Here is a 25,649-nt window from a genome sequence, read left to right on the forward strand (position 1 = left end):
CTGCTGCAGTGCAGGGTGGAACCAGGAACCATGTATATTAGCCAAACACCTCAGTGTCGAACATTGATATGTCGAACCTTTGGCTGCTGTAGTGCAGGATGGAACCTCCATGTATATACTGCCTACTTGAATGTATAGCCAAACACCTCAGTGTCGAACATTGATCTGTCGAACCTTCTGCTGCTGTAGTGCAGGATGGAACCTCCATGTATATACTGCCTACTTGTATGTATAGTCAAACACCTCAGTGTCGAACATTGATCTGTCGAACCTTCTGCTGCTGTAGTGCAGGATGGAACCTCCATGTTTATACTGCCTACTTGTATGTATAGTCGAACACCTCTGTGTCGAACATTGATCTGTCGAACCTTCTGCTGCTGTAGTGCAGGATGGAACCTCCATGTTTATCTTGCCTCACACATAAATGTCTTCTATTGATCTGTCGAACCTTTTCTGCCTACTTATGTATAGTCAATGTAACCCCCTTCTGCTTACAAGCGAGTAACATTTTCTATGTACCCCGCTAGGAATGCCGAACTCATCTTGCCTCACATATAAATGTCGTTTTCTGATTGGCTGAGCGCTCTTCTATTAATTTCAAGTGTTTCGTTTCGAAGATGAATAAAAGTTTTATCAACCGTGCACATGTATTAGTCGATAGGTTGAGTTTCCATTCTCGTTTTTGCCTAAATCCGTTGTGCCTCTCTGCCTAGCGAGGTGCGACAAAGAACTTGGATTCGCCGGCTAGACGTCGAGCACACCTTGGTATAGTGCGAAGTCGTCTCGTTATATGCTGGACTACCTACTTGTATGTATCGCCAAACAGTCCCGGGTTCGATTCTCCTCAGGGTGACATGTGTTGAGCCCATAATCCCCCGTCGTAATAGTGCATGACTAATGCTGTAAGCGACTTACACCCCAACCCACCTACACATTACTAACAGCTAAATTACTACTTGAGATGTGTGTGTGATTGCACTTGTAATTTGAAACACGACTACACACTACACAACCCCGTAAACGATTATCATATGAAACAGCATCAAAGCATCAATAATCTTGAAAGCAATATACACCCAGATTGTGTACACACATGCACGCGCATGCACTCAATCTTGAAAGCGATGTTCCAGCCCATTTCACGTCACGGCAACCGATGGAAATGAACGACGTGAACTGCAGCAAGGACGTGAACTGCTACAACGACGTGATCGAACTGTTCCTACGAGTGTGAATACACATTCTGGATGTATATAACCCAGCTGGAATCTAATACCTGACACTGTTTTGCGAGCTGTTTGTGGGAGACACTAACTATAAGCTATCCAGCATTGTGGATATTCCCCGTTTAATGGTTGTCACTACAACGCTGATGACAGCTTCCAGCACGGACTACTGTCATGAACTGCATCAAACGCTGAAAATCATTATATTGAACACAGCTCCATAAAAATCACCATATGAGTATTTTTCACATAACCAGCACTGATATTTACTCTCCAGGATTCTGTGACGGCTTTACGAAGTCTATATTACAGACGTGTGTCTTATTTCTCACCAATAAACTTGTTATTTTTCTCACTTTCCCTGACGAATAGCATGAAATCGAAGATTCAGTCGGCTGATAATCGGACCAATTCGACTTAAGATTGACGTGGCGGCCTGGGTTTTATCTGTAAACTAACAATTATGTTTTGAAGGGGCTATCTTCGTATATTTTACTCTCTCTCTCTCTCTCTCTCTCTCTCTCTCTCTCTCTCTCTCTCTCTCTCTCTCTCTCTCTCTCTCTCTCTCTCTCTCTCTCTCTCTCTCTCTCTCTCTCTCTCTCTCTCTCTCTCTCTCTCTCTCTCTCTCTGTGTACATGTATTAATCATGTTATTTTAAGGGGATTATGAGGTCGGGGCTGTCTCCACGCGTACCATGATATGCTAAGGGGATTTTCTGCATATTAGGGGCAATGGGGAAGTCTAGTGGTTAAAGCGGTCGCTCGTCACGCCTAAGGCCCTGGATAATAGGCCGTGGCTTGTCGCCTTTTGGGGTCTATATACACATCTAGACTAATGCTTAGTCTCTGAATAGATATAATTTTGATAGTAACAAACAAACTTATTATAATTGAAAAGGAGCCCTAGGGAGACCAGAGATTCAGAACCTGGGGAAATCTAGACTTGCTTCATTTAGGGCTTTAGCACTGCAGGGAAGGCTAGGCTGGGGCCAAATAATGTGGTTCAGGGACTGTGAGACAGAATAATACACATCCAACATCTGCTGTTAAGGGAATATAGAGGTCAGGGTCTATATTGTGTCGGGGTCAATCCTAACGCTGTTAAGAGGATAGAGAGGTCGGGGTCTATGTCGTGTATTATTTTATGAGATTACGGGCGTCGGGATCAGTCCTGACGCTATTGAAAAAGGATATAGAAGTCGTGGTTTATATTGTGTTTTATTTTATGAGATTACGAGTCAAGTCAAAACATTGATTACACAGCAGTCTCGTTTCCTGTTGAATGGGTTCCGTCCTATTGCGCAACTTAGTACAATAACCAGTCCAAAAGTTTGAGACCAATTAATTTAACTGGATACATGATTATTAATCAGTATTATTTGATACATCTGAGCACTTGTATATTGCAACACTAAGCACCTTCTATTCCTTGCAAACACGTCGTGCAGCGTGCTCTGTAGTACAGCGAGCACTGACAAACAGAAACCTGAAAATCGTGGAATCTCAAAACGAGGCGCTGCCGCTAGAAACGTTTGGCGGTCTGGTACGGACTTGATATTATATCAATCACATTGTGCGGTACAGAACTACACTGAATAAGCGCAAAAAGCACATAACAGGTGTAACCAGTGAGCCAGATGTATTGTGAATCATTTTACGACCTCATCAAACATGGACAGTCTGTGACGTCTTAGTTAAGGTCATGCTGCCTACACCTCGCCATAAAATATAGAAATACGATGTTATTAAAGTTTAAAATTGAAATCATGACGCCCAGCATGTAATGTTAAAGGGACACAGTTGGCCGTACAGTTGACAGATGGGAAACCAAATCATTACAGTCCCCCTAACATAGTGACGGAAGTGGATAGGGAGGTCGTGAGATACAAACATCACACATAACGGAAATTACGTGCACGTAAATATAAACATGCAGACATGACTCGCCTCAAACGTAATGGAATATTTCCACAGTAAACGTGTACCTAAAAATATTAGCTGTAAACTTGATTCACTAGATATCTCGTCAGTTATCACACACCGAACGTCTTCTCCTTTAACCTCTTATTTCGTCTTTGCTTGGGTTGTTTGTTATGTTTGTTTGTTGTTTTATTGGGAGGTTTGTTTGGGTTTCTTCGCTATTTCAACGGTCATATATATCAGTTATTTACAAGATGCTTCATAATATCAATGCGTTGGTAACACGAAGCGCACATAAAATACACCGACGGTAGTGAGTGAGTATGGTTTTACGTCGCTTTTAGCAATATTCCAGCAATATCACGGCGGGGGACTCCAGAAATGGGCTTCACACATTGTACTCATTGTGGGGATTCGAACCCGGGTCTTTAGCGTGACGAGCGAGCGATTTAACCATTAGGCTACCCCCCCTACGACAGTAAATATGATATAATTATCAATAATGTCAAATTCCAGTTTATCATGTTATTGTATTTCTATGCCGAAATCTGAGAGTAAATAATTGGCGTTTCTGCGATCTCTCAATATTAGTCAGCGGATAATTCGTTACGACTTCAAGTATGTCAAATACACCTAGAACTGGATATTGTTTTAGATGCTGGATATGTACTCATTAAGGCACAATAACACGTCTACTTTCAAATTGTGTTTATTGGTAGAATGAAAGTTAATAACAAGTTCCAACAAAATCCTTTTACTACTTTATGTTCCAAATATAGAAACTTAAACTCTCAGATACCGATGTATGAGTGAGTTTAATATCGCTTTTGAACAGTATTCAAGTTATATGTTAGCTAAATGGGGGAGAAAGGACAAACGACGTGTTTTGACCATGCGGACAGTACGCTAATGACCAGTGACCACACTATTGTCAATAACATGACCAATGAGTGCTGACTGTTATCCAGCCTAGTTTGGATATGTTCCTTTTTGCATATCTCATTTTCACACCCAATTTCAAGTAAAATAGTTCCTAGAGATGACAAAACTTTATGGATGATCATCTTCTTTATTTTGACAATGGCGATGTTTCTGTATAGATTCTTATACCGTTTTCAAGCATATGCGGTATAAGAATCTATACCGAAACGTCGCCGTTGTCAAAATAAAGAAGTTGATCATCCATACAGTTTTGTCATCTCTACACCACCAACTTCTAGAATGCCACTCAAACAAATAAAAAAAGTTCCTGTCTGAAGCAAGATATTTATGGATATTCGATCATAGCAATCACGATGAATTCATTAAGGGATATATGGTTCGATTCAACCAATACGCGAGTGAATCGTAACAATTGAGTTCCAGTTGTGCCAAGGGACATAACTCTCCACAAAGAGAAAATGCAGACCTTTCTTTCGATATCACTGTGTATGTTGTGTTGTCCCACCTGAACAGGTATATTTTGGTATAAAAACATAAACACATTATTGGGATACATTGGCGCAACATGGTGACAAGCGTCAGCACGGATTTGACAAACCAAAGCTCATAATCTGGGATTCGAACCAAACTCTGACCGGTTAAATGCGGATCCAGAATGTTTGAAACCGCTGGCCACCAGGCTTTGTTAATATGGGAATGGTATGTTAAACACAGTTTCACGGATATTGAAAAACAAAGCTGAAAATACTCAATGTTTTATTTTGCACTATTCACAGATCGTCAACCCCTGAAGATATGATTGGAATTGGTCTTACCATGCTGGTAAAGGCGGCATGTCGGGTGGTCCAGCTCGCTGAGTTGGTTAATGCATCTTATAATGTACCTGCGTGTGTCAGTGATAATGATTTTAATCACTGGATTTTCTGGCCCAGACGAGAATGCATTCTGGACGCCGTCATATCCCTAGATTATTACTGTGTGCGGCTTTAAACGTGCAACAATCAAACAGCATCGATCTCCGTGACAGCCTGAATACAACACTGACCCACACCTGTAAAGATACGGGTTAGAACATGTCATCGTATCCCTATTGCGTAGATTGTTGCTCATGCTGTTGATCACTGGATTGTCTGGTCCAGAATCGATTATTTACAGACCGCCACCATATAGATGGAATATTGCTGTGTGCGGCGTAAAACTAACCTCACTCACAGTTGTGAAATATTCATTTGGAGCAAAATGGCGCTGAGGTACAAGAAGTATAACGTCGAGTTTCCATGTGAAGAAGAATAACGTTTGGTGATTGTTCATTATATAAATGGTTGGAACTATCTATTCCTAGGATTGCATGTATCATATCACACCCCACCGCCCCACAAAACATAGGCTACAGAAATTTAATTACGCACGGTTGTTTTGTTTCAATGTTGTTTTTCTCTAAACCTTTATATTTGTGTCAGCAAAAATAGATGCCGATGTACTGTACATAGCGAGTAAATGAGATAGCAATATTGTTCATCATGGTCACTTATGATACATTTCGCTATGTTTTCAATTTAACTCTAGTGATATTGCTGGTGAAATTAAATACAAGCTCTTGCTCTCTCACGCGAATCGAAATGTCGATGGCAAGCTTCCATTGTTCTTGGAATGTCAAACCAAACCTTTCAATTAAACATTTCAATGATTGGAAAAGTGAGAAATTAACTATACGGAACAACCGCTCGTTTCTTTGGGTTTATTTGGCAAGGGATTTATTTTCCCTGGCTAATTAACGCATGTTTATAAGTCATATATAAATAATTATTTGAAGTGCGACATATCTGATCCTGCATTCATTGTAGCCATGCTGTCTAGATGAAACGCAAAGATGGAGATTCCAGACGTAACATACAATATTGCCATTTTAAACTTCAGGATCCACATTTAACACAGTATGTTATTATCTTAGTATGTTTACAAAATAGGTGAGGATTTCTCCCACGCCTTACCTTATCAGACATAACTTTATATTTTACGTTCTCTTCTTTCAATAATGACCCAACGAGTACTAAAAATATCGACAATGTCCGTGATTCTGGAATGGCAGTCAGCGATCGGAATATGAAATTTATTGTTAGGAACTATGATGTTTTCTGATAAACATGGATAATGTTTACGCCTTTGATTAACATTCTTGCTGAGAGATTTTGAAATTATTATCCCTGGCAAATATGTTTTTTCAAAACAATAAACCACGGGCGAATGTCATGTTTATTGATAGAGAACTCTTTATAAAACAGCTCTGTCAATATTATCAATGTAGTGTCATAGTTTATGTATCCATGGCCTGCAAGACAAACTCAGACATGCAACAACGACCCAGCCGAACAGGTGTGTGCAAGTACCGTACAGTTATTTTCGGACACCGGATATTCAAATGGGTTATGGGAGAATGTGACGTCACGGTTTCACGATCGCAGATGAACAAAAGATGGCGAGTGGGGAAGATTTGGTGGATTGAATGGCCAAACCGCCTCCAAACCACCAAATTGGCCTTTTATTACATCCACCGGATGTGTCCTTGTGTGTAGGGGATGGAAAAACACAGCTGTAGCAATTGCCAGTGTGATATTTCTGGCTTCAGAATTCGATGTGCTGAATGCCCAGACTTTGACCTTTGTTTACAGGCAAGTGTGACGTCACGAGAAAGCTTTCGCTCGAAATAGGTCATCTCGTTTTCCCCTGAAATCAAACTGTATAATGCATAGTCTTTCCTTTGATTTGAACAAAAGTTTAAGATTGCACATTTTTCTTTATTTTGCAGTGTTTTTCTTACGGGGCGGAAGTAGGATCTCACCGAAAGGACCACCGTTATCGAGTGGGGGTGAGTAAATGCAGAGCTACAGGCACGGACTTCCCCAGCTGAGATTAACCCGCCCATGCATGCATAAGCCAATCAGAGTGTCCGTTACATCGAAGTTCGGTCGTTGTAATACCCGGAAGTGAGGGAACAAATAAGTTTTACTAAGTAAAAGTCTTACTCTAGTGACTGATCTAATTTTAAAGGTTGAAATAAACAAAATGAACATGTTTATGTCTGCGTCCAACTATTCATAAGATACAGAACGGCGTTGATATGTAATTTATTGTCCACACAAAAAGGGTAACAAGTGAAGCCGTGCTCTCTATTTTGGCATCTTTTGGCATTTCTTTAAAACAGAACAAAGCGTTCGAGACCTTTTGATGTAAACTTATTTCCATATATGTGGAATCACTGATAATCACTAATAATACACTGTGCTTTTGGATAACATGTATCATTCTCATCTATATTGATGGATCTTTACCTTCAACAAGCTCTTTTGTCTTCCAACTGAAGTTGAAGAAATTTGATTGAAAATATCATTAGATTTGAGAAACATTTAAGTATTTTATCCTTCAAAATGAAATTTCTTATCTTAAATGAAGGGTGAGTTGTAGTTTTCACAGGAGCTGTTGCCTCAACAATAATTAAGAGGGGAGAGGAAAAGCTATGTCTGCCTACGTTAACTTGTGTTTAATGATCCAGGAATGAGATTGTTATAGTATACTCTTATGTTCACATGTGTGGACATTTATAAGGTGACATACAGAATATCCTGTTATATTGTCATGACACCTGTTTCATGCTTTATGGAAAGACTGTTAAAGTGTGAGATTTACGATCATCCTGGCACAGGGATCTTTGTGAAATAGATCCTTGGTCACCAGTATTTACATGATTTACAGGCTGCCTCGATTTAGCTGGAATATTGCAAACTCTCATCTGGAAACTGTACCCCTTTGGCAGTCTGGGCAGAGTAACTCCATGAAGTCAGCTGTGCACTAGGTCTGCAATAAATCAACTATGAGGCGACTATGATACATATCACTGAGATTAGGTAACAAGTACAAATATTGGGTAGTGAACTGATACCATGTCAGCTGTTGATAAGATATTCATTATATTCAGTGAGACAAAAGCAAAATAAATTCTCTAACATGTTTTAACCTAATTGACAGTGTTAATTAAATACAATTTGACAGTTGTCTTGGCATGACTTTATTCAGTTTTGCATATCTTGCTTTAATAAATAGCATTTAAACAATTTAAAATAATAATTTTTAAAACATTCATGAATAATCAATTCTAGTGATCGCGAATAAGGATTTGATTTCATGAAGAGATATGGTTCGGCTTACTGAATATGCAAGCAAATGGTAACAGACGCAGGGGTGGAAATAACTTTAAAATTGCTAGTGTACTCTGGTACAGTGGCACGTGTAATGTCACTTGCCCTGATAATTTTTCCACTATACCGGCCGATTTTCTTGTTCATTTTTTAAATAAACAACATAATTAACATTGGAAAGTCAACTGGATACCTGTACAGCGTGATATACAAATTTGCTTGCCCGACAGATAAAAACACTGGACTGGGACGTCGGGCAATGGGTTATTTCCACCCCTGAGACGTACCTGTACACAGACATCAGAGCAAATAGTTCCTAGGCAACCATTGGTTTCAGTCACCTGAAATTGATTATTTCCAGCCTTTTGATATACCATAATACATTGTATAACTGAAATATATTTTATGACAAACTTTGAACAACTACATTTGCACAATCATTCAGAGGTAAGCCGTTGATGAAAATAAATATTAAAAAATAGCAGTTAAACAGATGTGCAGGTCTTGATGAATTAGTTACAGTATTTACGCAACGCACAAATGTAGAAAATGGACGCGTAAAACCCCAAATTACTGCATCCGAAGAGACACAAACTACAGAGAGCATGCCTATAGTGCATCAAGAGCAGTTGTCTGTTTCTATTATTTCACCCATCAGTCATGAAAACTGTCCTTATGATCCCTGATTCATTCCAATTTCTATGCACTGAAGAAATTATCTGCAGGTACGGGACATGAAACTGTTGCAGTACTTTACAGGACCCTCATATTTCCAGCAAGCACCATTAAAAAATTTGGATGGGTGTCCCTTGGCCCCCCACTTTTGTAAGTCAAGGTAAAGCCCTGATTATTGGATGTTAATCATGTTAACTGTCCCTTCTTAGCTTGTTCTGGCTGTTGTACTACATGTACAAATACCCAGTGTATGAAATAAGGCCCGTCCGACAGCCCGAGACAGTCTAGATATCTGACAGATGTAAACAAGTCCTGATAATGCATGATAGCATTCAAAATTAAGCATGGAAGTCCAAGGTTTTATTGTCATTACACTGATGCTGAAAGCTGAAGAATTGAGGGTCCCCGGAGTCAAATGCTGTTTGAGAAAACCTCAGGACCCAAGGGCCCTCTTAATTACAAACTCTGCAGAGAAAATCACTGAAATTAACAATGAAACTCATATGGTCAGGCCCGTTTAATCGTATCTCAATTGTGGTGATAGATGCTCATGCATCATCACTGGATTGTCTGATCCCCACTCTACCATCATATAGCTTTAATATTGCTTAGTGCAGCCTTAAACAACAAGGACCGCCTCTGTGGTGTAGTGGCTAGAGCGTCCGCCAGGAGAGCGGAAGGTCGCAGGTACGATCCCCGACCGCGTCATTCCAAAAGTCGTTAAAATATGGTACTTGTTGGTCCCTGCCTGGCGATCGGCATTAATGGGTACAACAAGGACTGGTCGGCTCGGAGTCAGTATAATGTGTCTGAGTGGGGTATTCATGCTTCACTGCGGCATGGTATCTCAGTGGGCTAGCACTATAAAACCAGCCTCAGTCTGGGCTAGTACAAGCAGCCGCACATACACATGCATGCACGTCGTCATATGAGCGAAATATTCTCAAGCACGACGTTAAACCCAATTTCACCTCACCTCACCTTAAACAACAAACAATCAGTCATAAAGTATTAGGTCTAAACTATCTACAACAGCACAGCCACTGTTTCAGACCAATCAACATGTTTTGTTTCATCCCCAGTGTGTGTTCTAATTTGGAATAAGCTGATTAGAAAGTTAACCAGTCTTGACAACTTATGGAGCATTTGTTCGATCCTAACAGAGCACAAATCAGAGAAAATTGCTGATTTTTCCTTATCCTGACTCATGCTCTTTTGCTTGTCTTCTTCTTCTTGCGAACATAGTGGAACACTTGTATCTCCTTATTTGAAGCTCCCTTCAAAATAAAATCACTAATTGGTACTCACCACGAGTTGCTCCCCTTTGCTTCCCCTGGCGGGAAAGGTGTCGCCACCCTCTGGCCATGTGCTTCACTCTCTCCTTCTTCGCCCAGTGAGCAGGATGTGAGAGCGCCTTGTGTCTCCTTACACACCATATCCTTTGATAATCTCTTAGTTTTTACCTCTCATAGGTTACTATAGAGGTATAGCTAGTATCCTTTACTATTTGTATTGATTAATTATCGTTATTTCTACTGTTTATTCACGTGTATTACGTGATTGTTCAGCTAGCTTTACGTTGATGAAAATCTGCAATGATTTGTAGATTACGTTTTTCTGCCTCCGATCCACATGTAATATGCCCTAGTTGTTCTACGCCGTGTCGCGTTTAATTCCGCGTTGCAGTTACTGCATTAATTTATCTCATTCTGCATTTAATAAATATCATCTTTGCATCTTAAGGCGTGCTGCAGATAGATCCGCAAAACAAGGGCAAAACATGGCAGAGAGTCCAGATATTCCATCCAGTCAGCTGCTAGCGATCGACCCTCTCCGTCTGGTGTTCTGCTAGAGACCCTGCGGCAGAGAGGAACGTGGGACGAGTCCGTTACCTCCCGAAAAGCGACCGGCCTCCCCAGACATCCCGTCATTGCAGACCAAGTCTAAGAGGGCCTCATCGATTAGCCTCAACGCCAGATTGAGGACACCCAGGGCAGCGCCAGACTTCCAAAGGGAAATCTCACGAAGACAGCAAGAACTTTCTCAGCGAGAGATCGTTCCAGCAGCAGAATTGGGCCTCTCGATGATCAGCCGATAATCATCCCGACTTCACGGCAGAAGAAGCTGACCGGTGTCAGCGACTGTGACTTCTGCAGAGATCACCATGCAGCCTGATGCCTACACCGACGTCAGACGTCATTGATGTGAACCCCATCGCAGAAAAGACCCGGCGACTTTCGTCTGAGATCATCCCAGAAGACATGATGCGGCAGATTATGAACATCATGGAGGACCACTACAAACTGCGCCAAGCGAAGTCCGAGCCTTCCACGAAGGCTCCAGCGTGAACAGCACCCAGAGGCACCCCCGTCAGCGTAGCAGCCAAGGCGATGTCACCTTCGGCGAAGGAAGTCCCACACCACCTTGGCCGAAGGACCTAGATGTACAGCCTTCGGCCTTCTAGCGGGAGAGATCATCACCATCTTCGATTTCATCTCTAGATATGGACTCAGACCATCAGACATCACGGAAGCCTTCGCGAAGGTCATATCATCGATCCCGGACGGACGCTAAATGAAGCCGCTGAAGGCATTCGCGAAGGACATATGATTCCAGATCTTCATCATCTAGAAGAACATCGAGGGACTGCCGAAGAGCTTCGCGAAGCTATCAACATTCACCTCACAAGTCTCCGAGAAGATCATCCCATAGAGCGATCTCCACTTCGTTCATCACCAGGTCGATCACCCGTCAGATCTCCACATAGGCGCACAAGTCAACTAGATCGCCACAAACCGCATCAGATATACAGACAGCTACACGCAGTCGAAGAGCATCTACAATTTGTTAATGATGATGGTTTTGAGGATGATGGAGGAATCATATTTTCTGATGCAGAGATCACGGTATTGGATGGTCAATAACCTAGATCTCACATCACCATCTAAAAGTGGCAATACAGCGCAGGCGTATTTGATGAAGGAAGATGATCCAGATGCAATCACTCTACCCCGATCGACCCGATTGCGGCAGTGCCACAGAATCTAGATGCAGCTTTCCAGAAAGCTACGAAAGTTCAGATACCACATCTGCCCAACTTTCAAGCCAAGAAGTTCTCCACGATAACATGGACTCCTTCTACAAGGCCCAGGACATCGATGAGAACTATAAGATCATCAGCGATGTAAAGAACAAGATTTACAAGATGGATGATCTCAAGTTGGCTCATATAGAAACCATGGCGAGGCATATGTTCTTTGGGTTAAATAGATCTAGGGCGATCAATGAGACTCTTATTACTAGATTCGGGATTCCACGGCGGAAGATGATAGAATGATTTATTCTGCCTTACTTATGCAAAGAAAGATCAGCAGTTTTTAACGGATCATCTTACATCTGTTTCAGCAGCACTGACCTTAGCTCGCAAATTCGTCAAGGCCTCCTCGCCTCCTGTAATTGGGGAGAACTTTACAGCCCCACTTTTTATACAGCCCGTGGTCGACAACATCCATCTTTGACGGATGCGACAAAGTAAGCCATGGAAGTCTCTAAGGATTCCAGGGAAGTCCTTATGATTAGATCGATGGACACACTAGCCAGCGTCGTCGTCGTCAGACTTCACAAAGATACTCAGGCAGATCTAAGTTCACGGGCCTACAAAGAGCAAGAGACAGGAAGATAGCCAGCTCTAGAGGTAAAGATTCTTTTAAGTAAGCCCATATGGCAACTATAGAGGAGGATCAGGAAGAGGCAGGACACCCAGAGGTTCCGCAATTATAGACGCTGAAACACAGGTTCGGAGCGACTGGAGTCTTCCACCCCCAGCCGTTCCAGTACAGCCAGCTCAAGTGGGTGGGCGCCTCAACTACACTGGGAAAACTGGGGAATATTGCAAGACCCTTACGTCTCCAACATTCTTCAACACGGTTTCGTATCCCTCTACAGGCCAAGCCTCCGCTGACAATCAAACCCCCAAGTTCGATTTACAAAGCGCAACAACTACCAAAGATAAGAGAGGCTGTTTCATCACTCCTATCCAAACAGGCCATAGAAGTAATAGATCAAGCAAGCGTCGAACCAGGTTTCTACTCCCAGTTTTCCTAGTTCCCAAGAAAAACTCCATCGGAGAAATACAGACTCATCTACAACATGAGCTTTTTCAACAAGAACTATCTCGCGAAACCACCGAAGTTTAAGCATGATACATTTACCTCAGTTACGCCAGATGATTCGTCCTATGGACTACATGGGCAGCATAGATCTACAGGATGCCTACCTGCACATCCCCATTCATCCCGATTCCAGGAAATACCTACGATTTACTCTAGAAGGGCTACATTACCAGTGGAAAGTACTCCCATTCGGAATATCATCAGCCCCCTGGCTATTCACGAGGATAACGAAACCGATTATCAAATTTCTACATCGTCAAGGGCTACGCAGTGCGTTTTACCTCGACGACGGGATACAAGTAGATCAAGATCCACTGCGTCTCAAACTACAGTTAAATTACATCATAAAGCTACTAACACAACTAGGTTGGTTAGTAAACTTCACGCAAAGTCGGACCTAGTACCATCGCAAATCGCAACCGTATTTTGGTACCAGAAGACCGTTGGCTCAAGATACAGCAGACCATTCCACCAGCTCTACTCTCTCCGTTACCACTGCGACAATGGCAGAGCCTACTAGGTCTTCTCACATCAGCCCAAGACATGACTGTCACAGGCAGATTACAGTTACGTCCCCTACAGGTCCTCATCAACGCACATCTCAACGATGTACAACCATTCAGTCTACCGAAACATCTCAGACCACATCTACTATGGTGGACCAAGAAATCGAATGTCTCTTGAAGGGATTTGTTTAGCAGAGCAGGAATACAAAACCCATCTGTATGTAGACAGCGTCACTCCAAGGTTGGGGGCTCATCTCACCAACCACGATATCAGGGTTATGGAATCAGCAAGAATGCAAACTCCATATAAACAGTCTAGAAATGAAAGCTGTAATCAGCGCCATTCTACATTGGAGCACATTTCTACAAAATGCGGCCTAATGATCCATACAGACAATTCGACAGTGGCGTTCTACATAAACAAGCAAGGCTCAACGAGATCGATGAACCTTTTGAACCTAAGCTTTCAACTGTTCGATTTAATACAAGATCTAAATCTACATGTCAGAGCAGTGCACATTCCCGAGCCAGAAATATACTAGCAGGCGGCTCTCTCTCCGGCCTCATCTACCATCACCGACAGAGTGGATGATCAACAGGGAAATTTTGCACAGATAATCAAGCAATTAGGGCCAGCTAATAGACCTATTAAGCCCGCGGCGATTCAACAATCAGCTACCGACATTAAGTGTCACCAGTCCCAGACCCCCAAGCTTGGGCAGCGGACGCTCTAAGTCTATCATGGGAAGGCCTCAATGCGTCGCGTTTCCGCCAGCCAGCAATAATACCTCAAGTATTACAGAAAATCAGACAAACACAGAGCCTACAACTCACTTTGGTCGGCCCTACTGGCCGGCCAGAACGTGATTTCCCATACTAATTCAAGAAATCGGTCAACCAACACTGGAGCTACCCAAGTCGCCAAACCTGTTAATTCATCCTCACACCAAACAAGTGCACGAAAACCCAGCAATGTTCCAACTACTGCGCGTATGGACTGTATACAAATGTGTTTAAACAAGAGAGGATATTCTGCCAGGGCGGCAAAAGCAGTCACGCGCTTGCCTTTACGTTACTCAACTTCGTAACTTGTGCGATGACAAGTGGCACAGTTTCGAAAATTATGCAACAAAGAAAGGGTTTACAGCAAGAGAGGCTTCACAACCTCAAGTGGCAGACTATTTGTGTTACCTACGTGAAAACAAACATTTAAAAGGTTCAACGATATCAACATATCTTGCGGCTTAGTTCTGTAATCACCATGAGAGCGGGTGTCAAATTGACAAGATCTCCAGAGTTACTGGCCTTACTCACGAGCTTTCGATTGGAGGACCAAAGCGGAAGTTCCAGCTTCCAGCTTGGGATCTGAATGTAGTGTTACAACACCTCACGAGTGAGGTCTATGAACCTTGGAATCGACAAACTTTGAATTTCTCTCACAGAAAACACTGTTTCTGCTATCGCTAGCCACAGCAGCAAGAATGTCTGAAATTCACGCTCTGGATTACGAGAGGATACAGTTTGATGACAATCATAACACAGCACCTCGGTTAAGATGGGATTTCATCATAAAAATCAACTGCCAGGTCAACCAGACAGATTATTCCACATCCGAGGCTATCCTCTATTCTCGGATCAGAAGATACACAAGACCTATCACTGTGTCCGGTAAGAAGCGGCTCAAAGTTTATTCTGACGATCCAAAACAAGGAGAAGATTTCTCAAGCGTTTATTCATCCCTTATCGCCTCTGAATCAAACAGAGTGTCACGGACCACAATATCTATTTGGATAAGGACTGTCATTCTCCGTGCCTACAAGGCAGCAGGCTTGGACCCACCAACAGCATCAAATCCACATGAGATCAGGGCACTGGCCTCTACCCGCCCTACACGGTAACTGTTCCTTGAACACGATTATGGAAGGATGCTATTGGAAATCTAACATGGTATTTGCTAATCACTACCTGAGAGACATCACTACAGAAGATGTCTCTGGCATTCACCATTTCGGACCACTGGTCCTCAAACTCAGCAACTGACAGTCCCTGCGTAGGCGTTAAAATATTATCCTCACAAGATTAATATGTATTTTATACATACTCATCTAGCTTATAACTCTACGGGAGTTTTAGGGCTATGTATATATGTTCAGCTTAAGTATTCAACCTTAAGCATATACTTTCAGTATAGTCAATTTCAGTGCCTCTATCAGAGTCACCTATATATATATATATAATTTATATGTATTGTTCAATATATTCATAATGTAATTCCCCTTTAATGGCTTTTTATATAACCTATGGTTTTCTTTATACAGGAAACATCCTAAATCTAAGCCTTCATGAAAGTTCCCGTGAGGGAGATATTACAGTATATCTATACAAAATCACTAATTATAAATCCAAAGTATTCTGTTACCCACCTCCGTTCCGTAGGATGCTACAAGCAAAAGAGCATGAGTCAGGATAAGGAAAAATATGTAATTTTAGAGTAAAATTGATATTTTATACTTATCCTGACTCATGAGAATAGCTCCTCCATCCTCCCCACATAACACTTTGGATTTCCCTGTAAATTCAAGTGTTGGGCTCAACTAAATCAGGAGAGAGTGGAGCACATGGCCAGAGGGTGGCGACACCTTTCCCGCCAGGGGAAGCAAAGGGGAGCAACTCGTGGTGAGTACCAATTAGTGATTTTATTTTGAAGGGAGCTTCAAATAAGGAGATACAAGTGTTCCACTATGTTCGCAAGAAGAAGAAGACAAGCAAAAGAGCATGAGTCAGGATAAGTATAAAATATCAATTTTACTCTAAAAATTACATTTTTCATTAGAATGACTGACATGAATATGTAGTTGTGCTGGTTCTGAATGGATTACTTATCTTTTTATTCCAAGAGGAATTTGCAGGAAAGTAAAACAACATCTATTCCAAAATTAATTGTATGCAGCACTGAATATTCCATCATTACTAGACAGTTGTTTCCAGAAATAAAACTTGACACTTGTGTATGTGTCAGCTTGTTATGATGAGAAATATACTTAGTCACTTTGCTAATGTTTTTTAATATATTTATGCCTAAAATATGATGATTAAATTTTACTGTGTAAAGATAACTCCCTGTTTGTTGAACAGTTTTGGTAATTCTCTTTCACTGACCTATCCCATTCAAAATTCCCAGGATCTCTGTTTTCAACACTGATTTTCAATTGAGTGACATTTTCTGGTTTATCTTTCAGAGTGACAGCCCTCCCTCTGTGTTTGACAATCCAGACCCCTGGTCTCTGGCAGAAGAAAATATGTTGCTGGATGCTGTAGAACAATATGGATTTGGCAACTGGTAATTTAGACTTTAAAAAAAAAATTCATCTAAGACAAGTTCAGAGGACTTATGGGGCAGCCTAGTGGTTAAAGTGTTCGCTTGTCATGGCGAAGGCCCGGGTTCGATTCCCCACATGGGTACAATGTGTGGAGCCCATTTGTGGTGTCCCCTGCTGTGGTGTTGCTGGAATATTGCTAAAAGCGGCGTAAAACCATATTCACTCACACAGAGGCCTTATGTAGACCTTATTGAATATTCGTAAATCCCCAGTTTGTTGCTAGTCCTGCTTGAAAAAGACAAAAATGTTTCCTATGTCACATTTTTCTAGCAGTTTTATTCAGTTACATTTTGTAGCAAAACTGAGCTGAGAACTGGTTCAGAATTATGACCTTCAAATGCAAACCATCAATGGATTTTTCATCTTGTCTGTAATGCATCCGTGAGTCTCAGGAGCTAACTGAGTAGTGTGAATTTTGATGACTGGTATTTACAGTTGCTTGCTGTTAGCTGTATTTTTGACTATCACCACTATATACCTCATGACTGGTAGCTGATGGGGCGGTGGGGTAGCCTAGTGGTTAAAGAGTTTGCTCGTCATGCCGAACACCCTGGTTCGATTTCCACACTGAGTACAATGTGTGAAGCCCATTTCTGGTGTTCCCAGCCATGGTAATGCTGGAATATTGGTCAAAGCGGCATAAAACTGAACTCAATCACTCATTCACTCTGGTAGCTAATTAAGATGTGCCAAAAGTTGTTTCTTCATGCACCATTCCATTATTTGGGTATGACCATGTTTTTGAAACCTTGAAGTACTTTTCTATCTTGCCTCATAGACAATCTTCATGGAAAATGTGTAAGCAGCATTAATGAATCTTACTCAGCTGTTTTCTGTAACCAGGGTAATAAAGTGAGTTTGTTGGTGGTGAACCAAACACATCATTAGTTTACTGACACAGACTAATTTTGTACATTTTCAACCATGCTAACCCAGATCCTGCTTTGTGTTCTTCAGGGAAGATATTGCTAACCATGTTGAAAGCCAGAAAGCACAAGCAGGTATGTTATAGATTAGATAGTTGAAATTTTCATTTGTTTTATGTTTTTAGATGTTGCTTTTTACTGTCTGTTCAAGGGAAGGCCCGAGGTTCGATTCCCCACATGGGTACAATGTGTGTGGAGCCCATTTGTGCTTGTCCCCCTGCTGTGGTGTTGCTGGAATATTGCTAAAAGCTGGCGTGAAACCATATTCACTCACTTTACAGGGGCCTTATGTAGACCTTATTGAATGTTAAGTAAAATCCCAGTTTGTTGCTAGTCCTGCTTAGAAAAGACAAAAATGTTTCCTATGTCACATTTTCTAGCAGTTTTATTCAGTTACATTTTGTAGCAAAACTGAAGCGCTGAGAACTGGTTCAGAATTATGACCTTCAAATGCAAACCATCAATGGATTTTTTCATCTTGTCTGCCAATGCGCATCCGTAGTCTCAGGCTAACTGAGTAGTAATGAATTTTGATGACTGGTATTTACAGTTGCTTGCTGTTAGCTGTATTTTGACTATCACCACTATATACCTCATGACTGGTAGCTGATGGGGTGGGGTAGCCTAGTGGTTAAAGAGTTTGCTTTCGTCATGCCGGAACACCCTGGTTCGATTTCCACACTGAAGTACAATGTGTGAAGCCCATTTCTGGTGTTCCCAGCCATGGTAATGCTGGAATATTGGTCAAAGCGGCGTAAAACTGAACTCAATCACTCATTCACTCTGGTAGCTAATTAAGATGTGCCAAAAGTTGTTTCTTCATGCACCATTCCATTATTTGGGTATGACCATGTTTTTGAAACCTTGAAGTACTTTTCTATCTTGCCTCATAGACAATCTTCATGGAAAATGTGTAAGCAGCATTAATGAATCTTACTCAGCTGTTTTCTGTAACCAGGGTAATAAAGTGAGTTTGTTGGTGGTGAACCAAACACATCATTGGTTTACTGACTGAGACTAATTTTGTACATTTTCAACCATGCTAACTCAGATCCTGCTTTGTGTTCTTCGGGAAGATATTGCTAACCATGTTGAAAGCCAGGAAAGCACAAGGTATGTTATAGATTAGATGGTTGAAATTTTCATTGTTTTATGTTTTTAGATGTTGCTTTGTTTTACTGTCTGTTCAAGGAGACACTATAATGGACTCTTCAATGTCAAGTCTGCCTTAGTATAAGTTGGTGGGGGGATTGAGGGGTAGCCTAGTGGTTAAAGCGTTGGCTGGCTCCGTCGCTGAGACCGGAGGTTCGATTCCCACATGGGCACAATGTGGCGAAGCCCATTTCTGTAAAGATCCCCTGCCGGTGATATTGCTGGAATATTGCTAAAAGCGTAAAAAAAGCTAAACTCAGTCAGTAGTATAAGTTGGTTATCCACATTGAAAACTAAGCATAAAAGGGATACTCTTCATAACCCTAATGCTGAAAGTAAAAGATTCAGATATTATAAAGGACATCACGAATCTGAAGCGGCCACATTATTTACACACAGTAATATGATTTATTTTATCCATATCTGCACTAAAAGTCAGTTAAATTTTGTAAATTAGAATTACAAATTTCACTGTTCTTGTTACTCAACACATGAAGATCCGGGTTAAAATTGATCTTCAACAACCCATGCTTGTCATAATAATAGCCACGCCGAAGACCCGGGTTCGAATCCCCACATGGGTACAATGTGTGAAGCCCATTTCTGGTGTCCCCCGCCGTGATGTTGCTAGAATATTGCTAAAAGCGGCGTAAAACCAAACTCAGTCAGTCAGTCTGTCATAATAATAGGTGACTAACTGGATTGGGTGGACAGGTGTTGACACGTGTCATCATATCTCAACTGCATAGATCGATGCTCATTGTCTGGTCCATACTCGTTTATATTAGCTATGCTTGATTTGACGACACAGCAGGGATTGAAATAACTTTAATATTGCTTGTGTACTCTGGTACAGTGGCACATGTAAAATCACTTGCCCTGATAATGTTTCCACTGCACCGACCAATTTTCTTGTTGATTTTTTAAATAAACAACATAATTACATTGGAAAGTCAACTGGACACCAGTACAGTGTCATATACAAATTTGCTTGCCCGACAGAAAAAATACTGGACTGGGATGTCGGGCAATGGGTTATTTCCACCCATGCACAGTTGCATGTGCTTCCCACCCTTGAGGCTATTCTTGCAACTAGGGGTGAAACGGTATTTTGCCTTCATTTGGTATACCGTAATGCAATCCAAAAATTCGGTCTTTTCGGTTTTCGTACCGTCATTTTATTAATTATTTTAAACCTTTTCTAAAATGTCTAGAAATCTAATCATTTGGTCAAAGTCTATGCATCTCTTTGCTTGACGGTCACTATTTTTCTGGAAGTAAGTTCGAGATCGCCTCAAGTCGTCTACTTACAATGTCAGCGAGACAGCAACTGCAAATACCAGGCTTGCTATTCTCGAAATGTTCATAGCCCTACGAACTTCTTAAGCCCATTCTTAACACATTGGCTACGATCAAAGTAGCACAACTTTTTCATAAAGACACGCCATCATCCGAGTACCGATGTTTGCTGTGATGCAACACAACGCATTATATAGCGCGAGTAAACACTGCCATCCAAAAACTCATAAAGAAACGATCTTCATCGATTTCATTTTATTTTATTAAATTTAATCCCATTTTCATTCATTAAAACTGTTTACAGTAACATCGGAGAAAACATGTGTGAAATGGCATCCCCTCATTCTATACGCGTACCACTTTCGCTTACCTTGTTCATTAGGGTCCGCTTTTAGCACCCACCGCGATAGCACCAATTTCACATTATTCTCAGCAATCACGAACAGATTACCGCCTCGTTATCCATTGACCCCAAGATCCGAGTTATTGACTCATTGAAGTTATATTTCACAATTAATTGCCAACATTTTGTTTTTACAATCAAAGTGGCAGGTACCGCGGGAAGTCAACAGTGAAGTCAACAGTCTCGTACATAAAATGTATCCAGCCACTAACCCAAAGTGCTGAGCCTTTGTTAATTATTATGTTAAATATGTTCGTAGAAAACATGCATAATACTAAAACCACAGCGATATATTATAGAATAACTGCTTGAGATATAAATTATTAGGTAATGGAATAGAAATTCTTTGATGTTATATTTTCAGATCGTTTTTAACTGAATCATCGGTAGATTGGAACGAAACATTATTACACAGCTGATTGCTATTTAGGGCTTAGTTGAATAAAAGGTAGCATGACAGGAAGGACAACTGAATTATCATGTCTAGTGATGTCTAATTTGATTGCAGGTTTCCTATACACATATTTATTTTCATTTACAAAGTTTGCTTTTTCACCTCCGACTATACAATGTAGTTTTGACGGGGCACAATACACGAAATAGCAGTTCTGTTATGTATTTGGAAAATACAATTTTACTTGGCCTTTATTCCAGGATATGTATAACGTTATTATGTCTCAACACTCGGGGGTCATCCATAGTGGTGGTCCGATTAATTGAAATAATCGAATATAGGTCGCAATGACTAAACGACCAAGCAGTCGATCATGTTTTCTCATAATCGAACACAAACAATTTTAAAGATGTATTTTGCTTTAACAATATTTTTCACAAGGTTGGTTTTGTCTGTCCCATTTCATTAGCACAACCAGCTCAGCTCGTTCCAAGCATACTAGTCATCCAAAAATGTAGAATAATTAGGTGTTTTTCTTCATTTCTTGTGCATTAACAAACATAATCAGAAAAATTTGATAAATGGCGATAACCAATTATTTTCGATGATTGATCGGTTGTGATGAACCAATCATCAATTATGGGATTTTAACCAATTCCCAACACTAGTCATCCATGGACCCCAAGACCAGGGTTATGGCGAGGGATGACTGCAATTATGGGTATTGACCTGGTGGCTTTCCTGTCACAGTTCTTAAGACTTATGTTTGCTGTTGCTACCATCTCATCAGAGGCCCAGATAAGCTGCATATCCGGGTAAAATACGCATATTAAATTTCCAATTATGCATTGAAAAATAATTTTGGCGTACCAATTACGCATTTAAAATATTAGATACGCAAAAAGTTTAAAACAAATGCGTGCGGAATATATTTATAAAAATCACTTGCGTAATGAAAAATGCTATCAAGTTATACTGTTAGTATAGGATGAGTGATTTGTTATGAAATCATTTCCATTATATTTAAGTTGGTTTTGATTAGGTATGACATAAGGCAGAACACACCTGCTTAGTAAACTTACTCAGTCACATAATACTTAGGTGAGTAAAATGACTGAAATACGCACATATTTGAAAGCAGTGGGTAGCAGAAAATGAAATACCCACTCAACATTCATAATACCCACTCCAAAAAAATAGTCGGTACAGTACCCATGGACATGAGCTAAATCTTATCTGGAGCTCTGATCTCATTACAAGCTATATCAGAACAATGAACAATTAACGACAAGTAAAAAGAGAAATCAGCATTCTCAAGCAAAAACATATTTGTTTCAGAAAGGAGAAATACATTTCTGAGTCAACTTTAAAAGATATTTTGAATGAATCTGAAAACTGAATAAAACAAATTTCTGGAATGTGCCAAGATTGTTTAGCAGTACTTCTTAAGGACTGTGGAAAGTCGCTAAATGTTTAACCGACTGAAACGAGAGATAGACAATGATTTAGAGCAAGGACAATGATCAGTCACACAGACTGTAACTGTCTTATGACAACTGTGTTGTGTTAATTTGTTTAATTTATTTGTCTATGATGTGTCATCAACAGAGTCACATTAGACAAGATCTGATTTGTGTGTTGTTGTTTTGGGTTTTTTTTTTAAGCATGAACATTTTCTGGGACGTCATTTCACAGCAGTAAATGCTGATGTGATGTTAGTGACTTTTAATCATACTTGGCTACTTACTATTTTGCCACACAGCAGCTGTGAGCTCCAAGGTTCCAGTGATACTTTAATTCTTCTATCTTGTCATGAAATGACAGTTTTGTTCATTCAAAATAACAAAGATTATAGTTATTTTTTTCTATGTTATTAAACAATGTAAGGTTTGACTCTTGTTGTCAATTTTCTGCATTATGATCATATCTCGTATACCGGACCGAACCGAAGGCCTTGTACCGCAATACGTACCGTACCGTGGTAAGAGCGTACCGTTTCACCCCTACTTACAACTGTAATTTACCCTCGTTAAAAAAACACCTAAGGAAAATCCAAACAAACTGATGATAGTTTCTTAAGTAACTTTTTTATTTTGGAGACAAACATTATGAATCCTTTGATGTTTTCCTTACATTCTGCATTGAAATGAATGTTTGATCATGAACCGATTTGGAATTAGTTTGGGATTCATCGGTATCATTTTGACCCAAACAGTCTATAGTGATGCTTTTGAGGTGGTGAGGAAAGTGTTCATTCATCGCATCAAGGCATATGTTTGACATTACAATGTGTGAAGCCTGTTTATGGGTATCTTGCTGTGAAAATGTGATAGCAATTAAAACCTGGCTCACATTAGTGGCTGTTAAAGAGCACATATAAAAAGTCCTGAATATGGTTATAAAACATACCGTGTAATTATAATTATTCATTGAGCGTTTTCTCCCATCTATGTCCATATTATTCTGGAAAAGTCTTGGGTTCCTTATCTATAATGTTAAGAATTTAAGCGGCATTATGAATCTGTTATTAAACTGTTTCATGTAATACACATTTACCACTCATACTAGAGTACGTATATCTTTATGGTATTGGCCACATTTGAACACCAACCACATGTACATTCGTTCAGATTTTAGGATTAAATTGGGATTCTGGGTTAAAATTGGTCCCCAGAGATCTGTGCTGGTCATACAAGGTTACAGACTGTGACTTGGTTCACTGTGTGTCATCAGATCCCATTATGTGGGTCATTGTTCATAATATCAATCTCTGGATTTTCTGGTCCGCAGTCAATTACATACAGGCTACATTCTAATAGCTTCAATGTTGCTGAGAGCCACATTGAACAACGATCAACTACATGTTCTAGGAATTTCATTCTAATCACATGCACTGTTCAGCATGTTCAGATCAGGAGGTTTTGAGTGGATTTATTGTCAGAGTGTTAGTTTTGTGTTTGACAGAAAGAGACACTCATTTGTAACAGCTCATAACATTTTGCCTCTGTTTTTTTCAGAATGCCAGGAACATTATATCAACTTCTTTGTTCAGGGAAACATAGGAAAAGGTAGATATAGTCTTTTTAACTTAATCTATTACTGAGAAGTTAACATCCATCGTTGTGGAAGATCAGCACTACAGAAGTATTTGCTATCAAGAAAATTTATTATTGATAAATTTACTGCTGCCCACCAGAGCATTTAAAAGTAATGGGGGCGGTTGGGTAGCCTAGTGGTTAAAGCGTTCACTCATCACGTCGAAGATCTGGGTTCGATTTCCCACATAGGTACAATGCGTGAAGCCCATTTCTGGTGTCCCCGCCGTGATATTGCTGGAATATTGCTAAAAAGTGGTGTAAAACCATACTCACTAAAAGTAATTGTCCGAGAAATAATTGACGCTATAAATTGTTTAGTTTGACTGATTATGGAAGGCTGTATATATCAACATGTCAAGAGATTGCAGACTTACGTTATCACTACTGATAGCAACCAAACCATGTGTATATTGTAACTCAACAGTCTTGTGGTTAGACTGCCAAGTTTATTACACTCTGTTGATGGAATTGTTATGTCTGATGTTGTGTTCCAGCCACATTCCCGACAGAATATGGGTTTCGAGTGTTGGACCACACCTGTCCTGATGGTGTCAAGTCAAGAATCATTTGTCCAGAATCATTTGTCCATACCCCTGATGTAGAGATTAAGAGATAAAAAGTATATGCAGCGTTCAAAATACCTGAACAAAGAGGACAGTTCTGTGGATATACAACTTCTTAAATATAATATGAGCGACGTTTCGGTGTAGCTACTAACACCATTATCAAGCAAAATATCTGCCTACCCGACCGCCAGGGGTGGGTTATTATCAACACAGACTGCCAGATTCTCAAATTCAGCTGCCCGATGGTCAGGTTAAAATTTAGACGTATATGAAGATATTTTTGGGCAGGTAAGTTTTGGTCAGGGCTGGCAAGTTTTACATCTAACCTGCCCTGTGGTCTGGCTGAAATTTTGGGGAGTTTCATACCCTGATATATGACAACTACAAGTATAGTAACCTGTTTCTTACATATCCTAAAATTGCACTATTTAAGCATTTAGCATAATGTAATTTCCCTATTCTCATGACTGTAGCATTGAACGTTTGTGTCTTGTTTGTTCCTGGCATATTAAAACATAACAGAATGGTCATCATTTAGCTTAGTGCTTACTAAGTACTTGCACCTAGAGTGGCCCTCCACACAAATGTTTCCACCATACCTGTGGATTATCAGGGCCTCCTTTCACAAAGCATTAAGGTGATCGTGAGTCACTAAGGTAACCTTAGTGCAATGTTAAAGAATGAGCGTTAAGGTTAACCGTAGTAAAGCTTGCTTTGTGAAAGGAGCCCCAGGTCAATGATGGTAGTTCAAACTAATCAAAAGATGTTTATAAATACTCAAAAGCCATACAGTTTCAT

General features: G+C 40.4%; 1 protein-coding gene across 2 annotated transcripts in view; it reads left to right on the plus strand.

The window, feature by feature from the left end:
* Positions 1 to 6,523: 6,523 nt before the first annotated feature.
* LOC124280073 (transcriptional adapter 2-beta-like) overlaps positions 6,524 to 25,649 on the plus strand; it is a 33,561-nt gene continuing 14,435 nt past the window's right edge. Inside the window, exons 1-6 of one of the 2 annotated variants that reach the window (XM_046715950.1) lie at positions 6,524 to 6,756; positions 6,894 to 6,953; positions 16,873 to 16,973; positions 17,971 to 18,011; positions 24,205 to 24,255; positions 24,780 to 24,835. In XM_046715950.1, coding sequence (XP_046571906.1) covers positions 6,664 to 6,756; positions 6,894 to 6,953; positions 16,873 to 16,973; positions 17,971 to 18,011; positions 24,205 to 24,255; positions 24,780 to 24,835 — 402 coding nt within the window. In that variant the 5' untranslated portion in view covers positions 6,524 to 6,663. Of the gene's footprint in view, positions 6,757 to 6,893; positions 6,954 to 7,857; positions 7,990 to 16,872; positions 16,974 to 17,970; positions 18,012 to 24,202; positions 24,256 to 24,779; positions 24,836 to 25,649 lie in introns of those variants that run through there. The other variant, XM_046715951.1, reaches the window with a different exon arrangement.

Source organism: Haliotis rubra, unplaced genomic scaffold, assembly GCF_003918875.1.
Source record: "Haliotis rubra isolate DU_JTF1 unplaced genomic scaffold, ASM391887v1 Scf26, whole genome shotgun sequence".
NCBI classification, from domain to species: Eukaryota; Metazoa; Mollusca; class Gastropoda; order Lepetellida; family Haliotidae; genus Haliotis; species Haliotis rubra.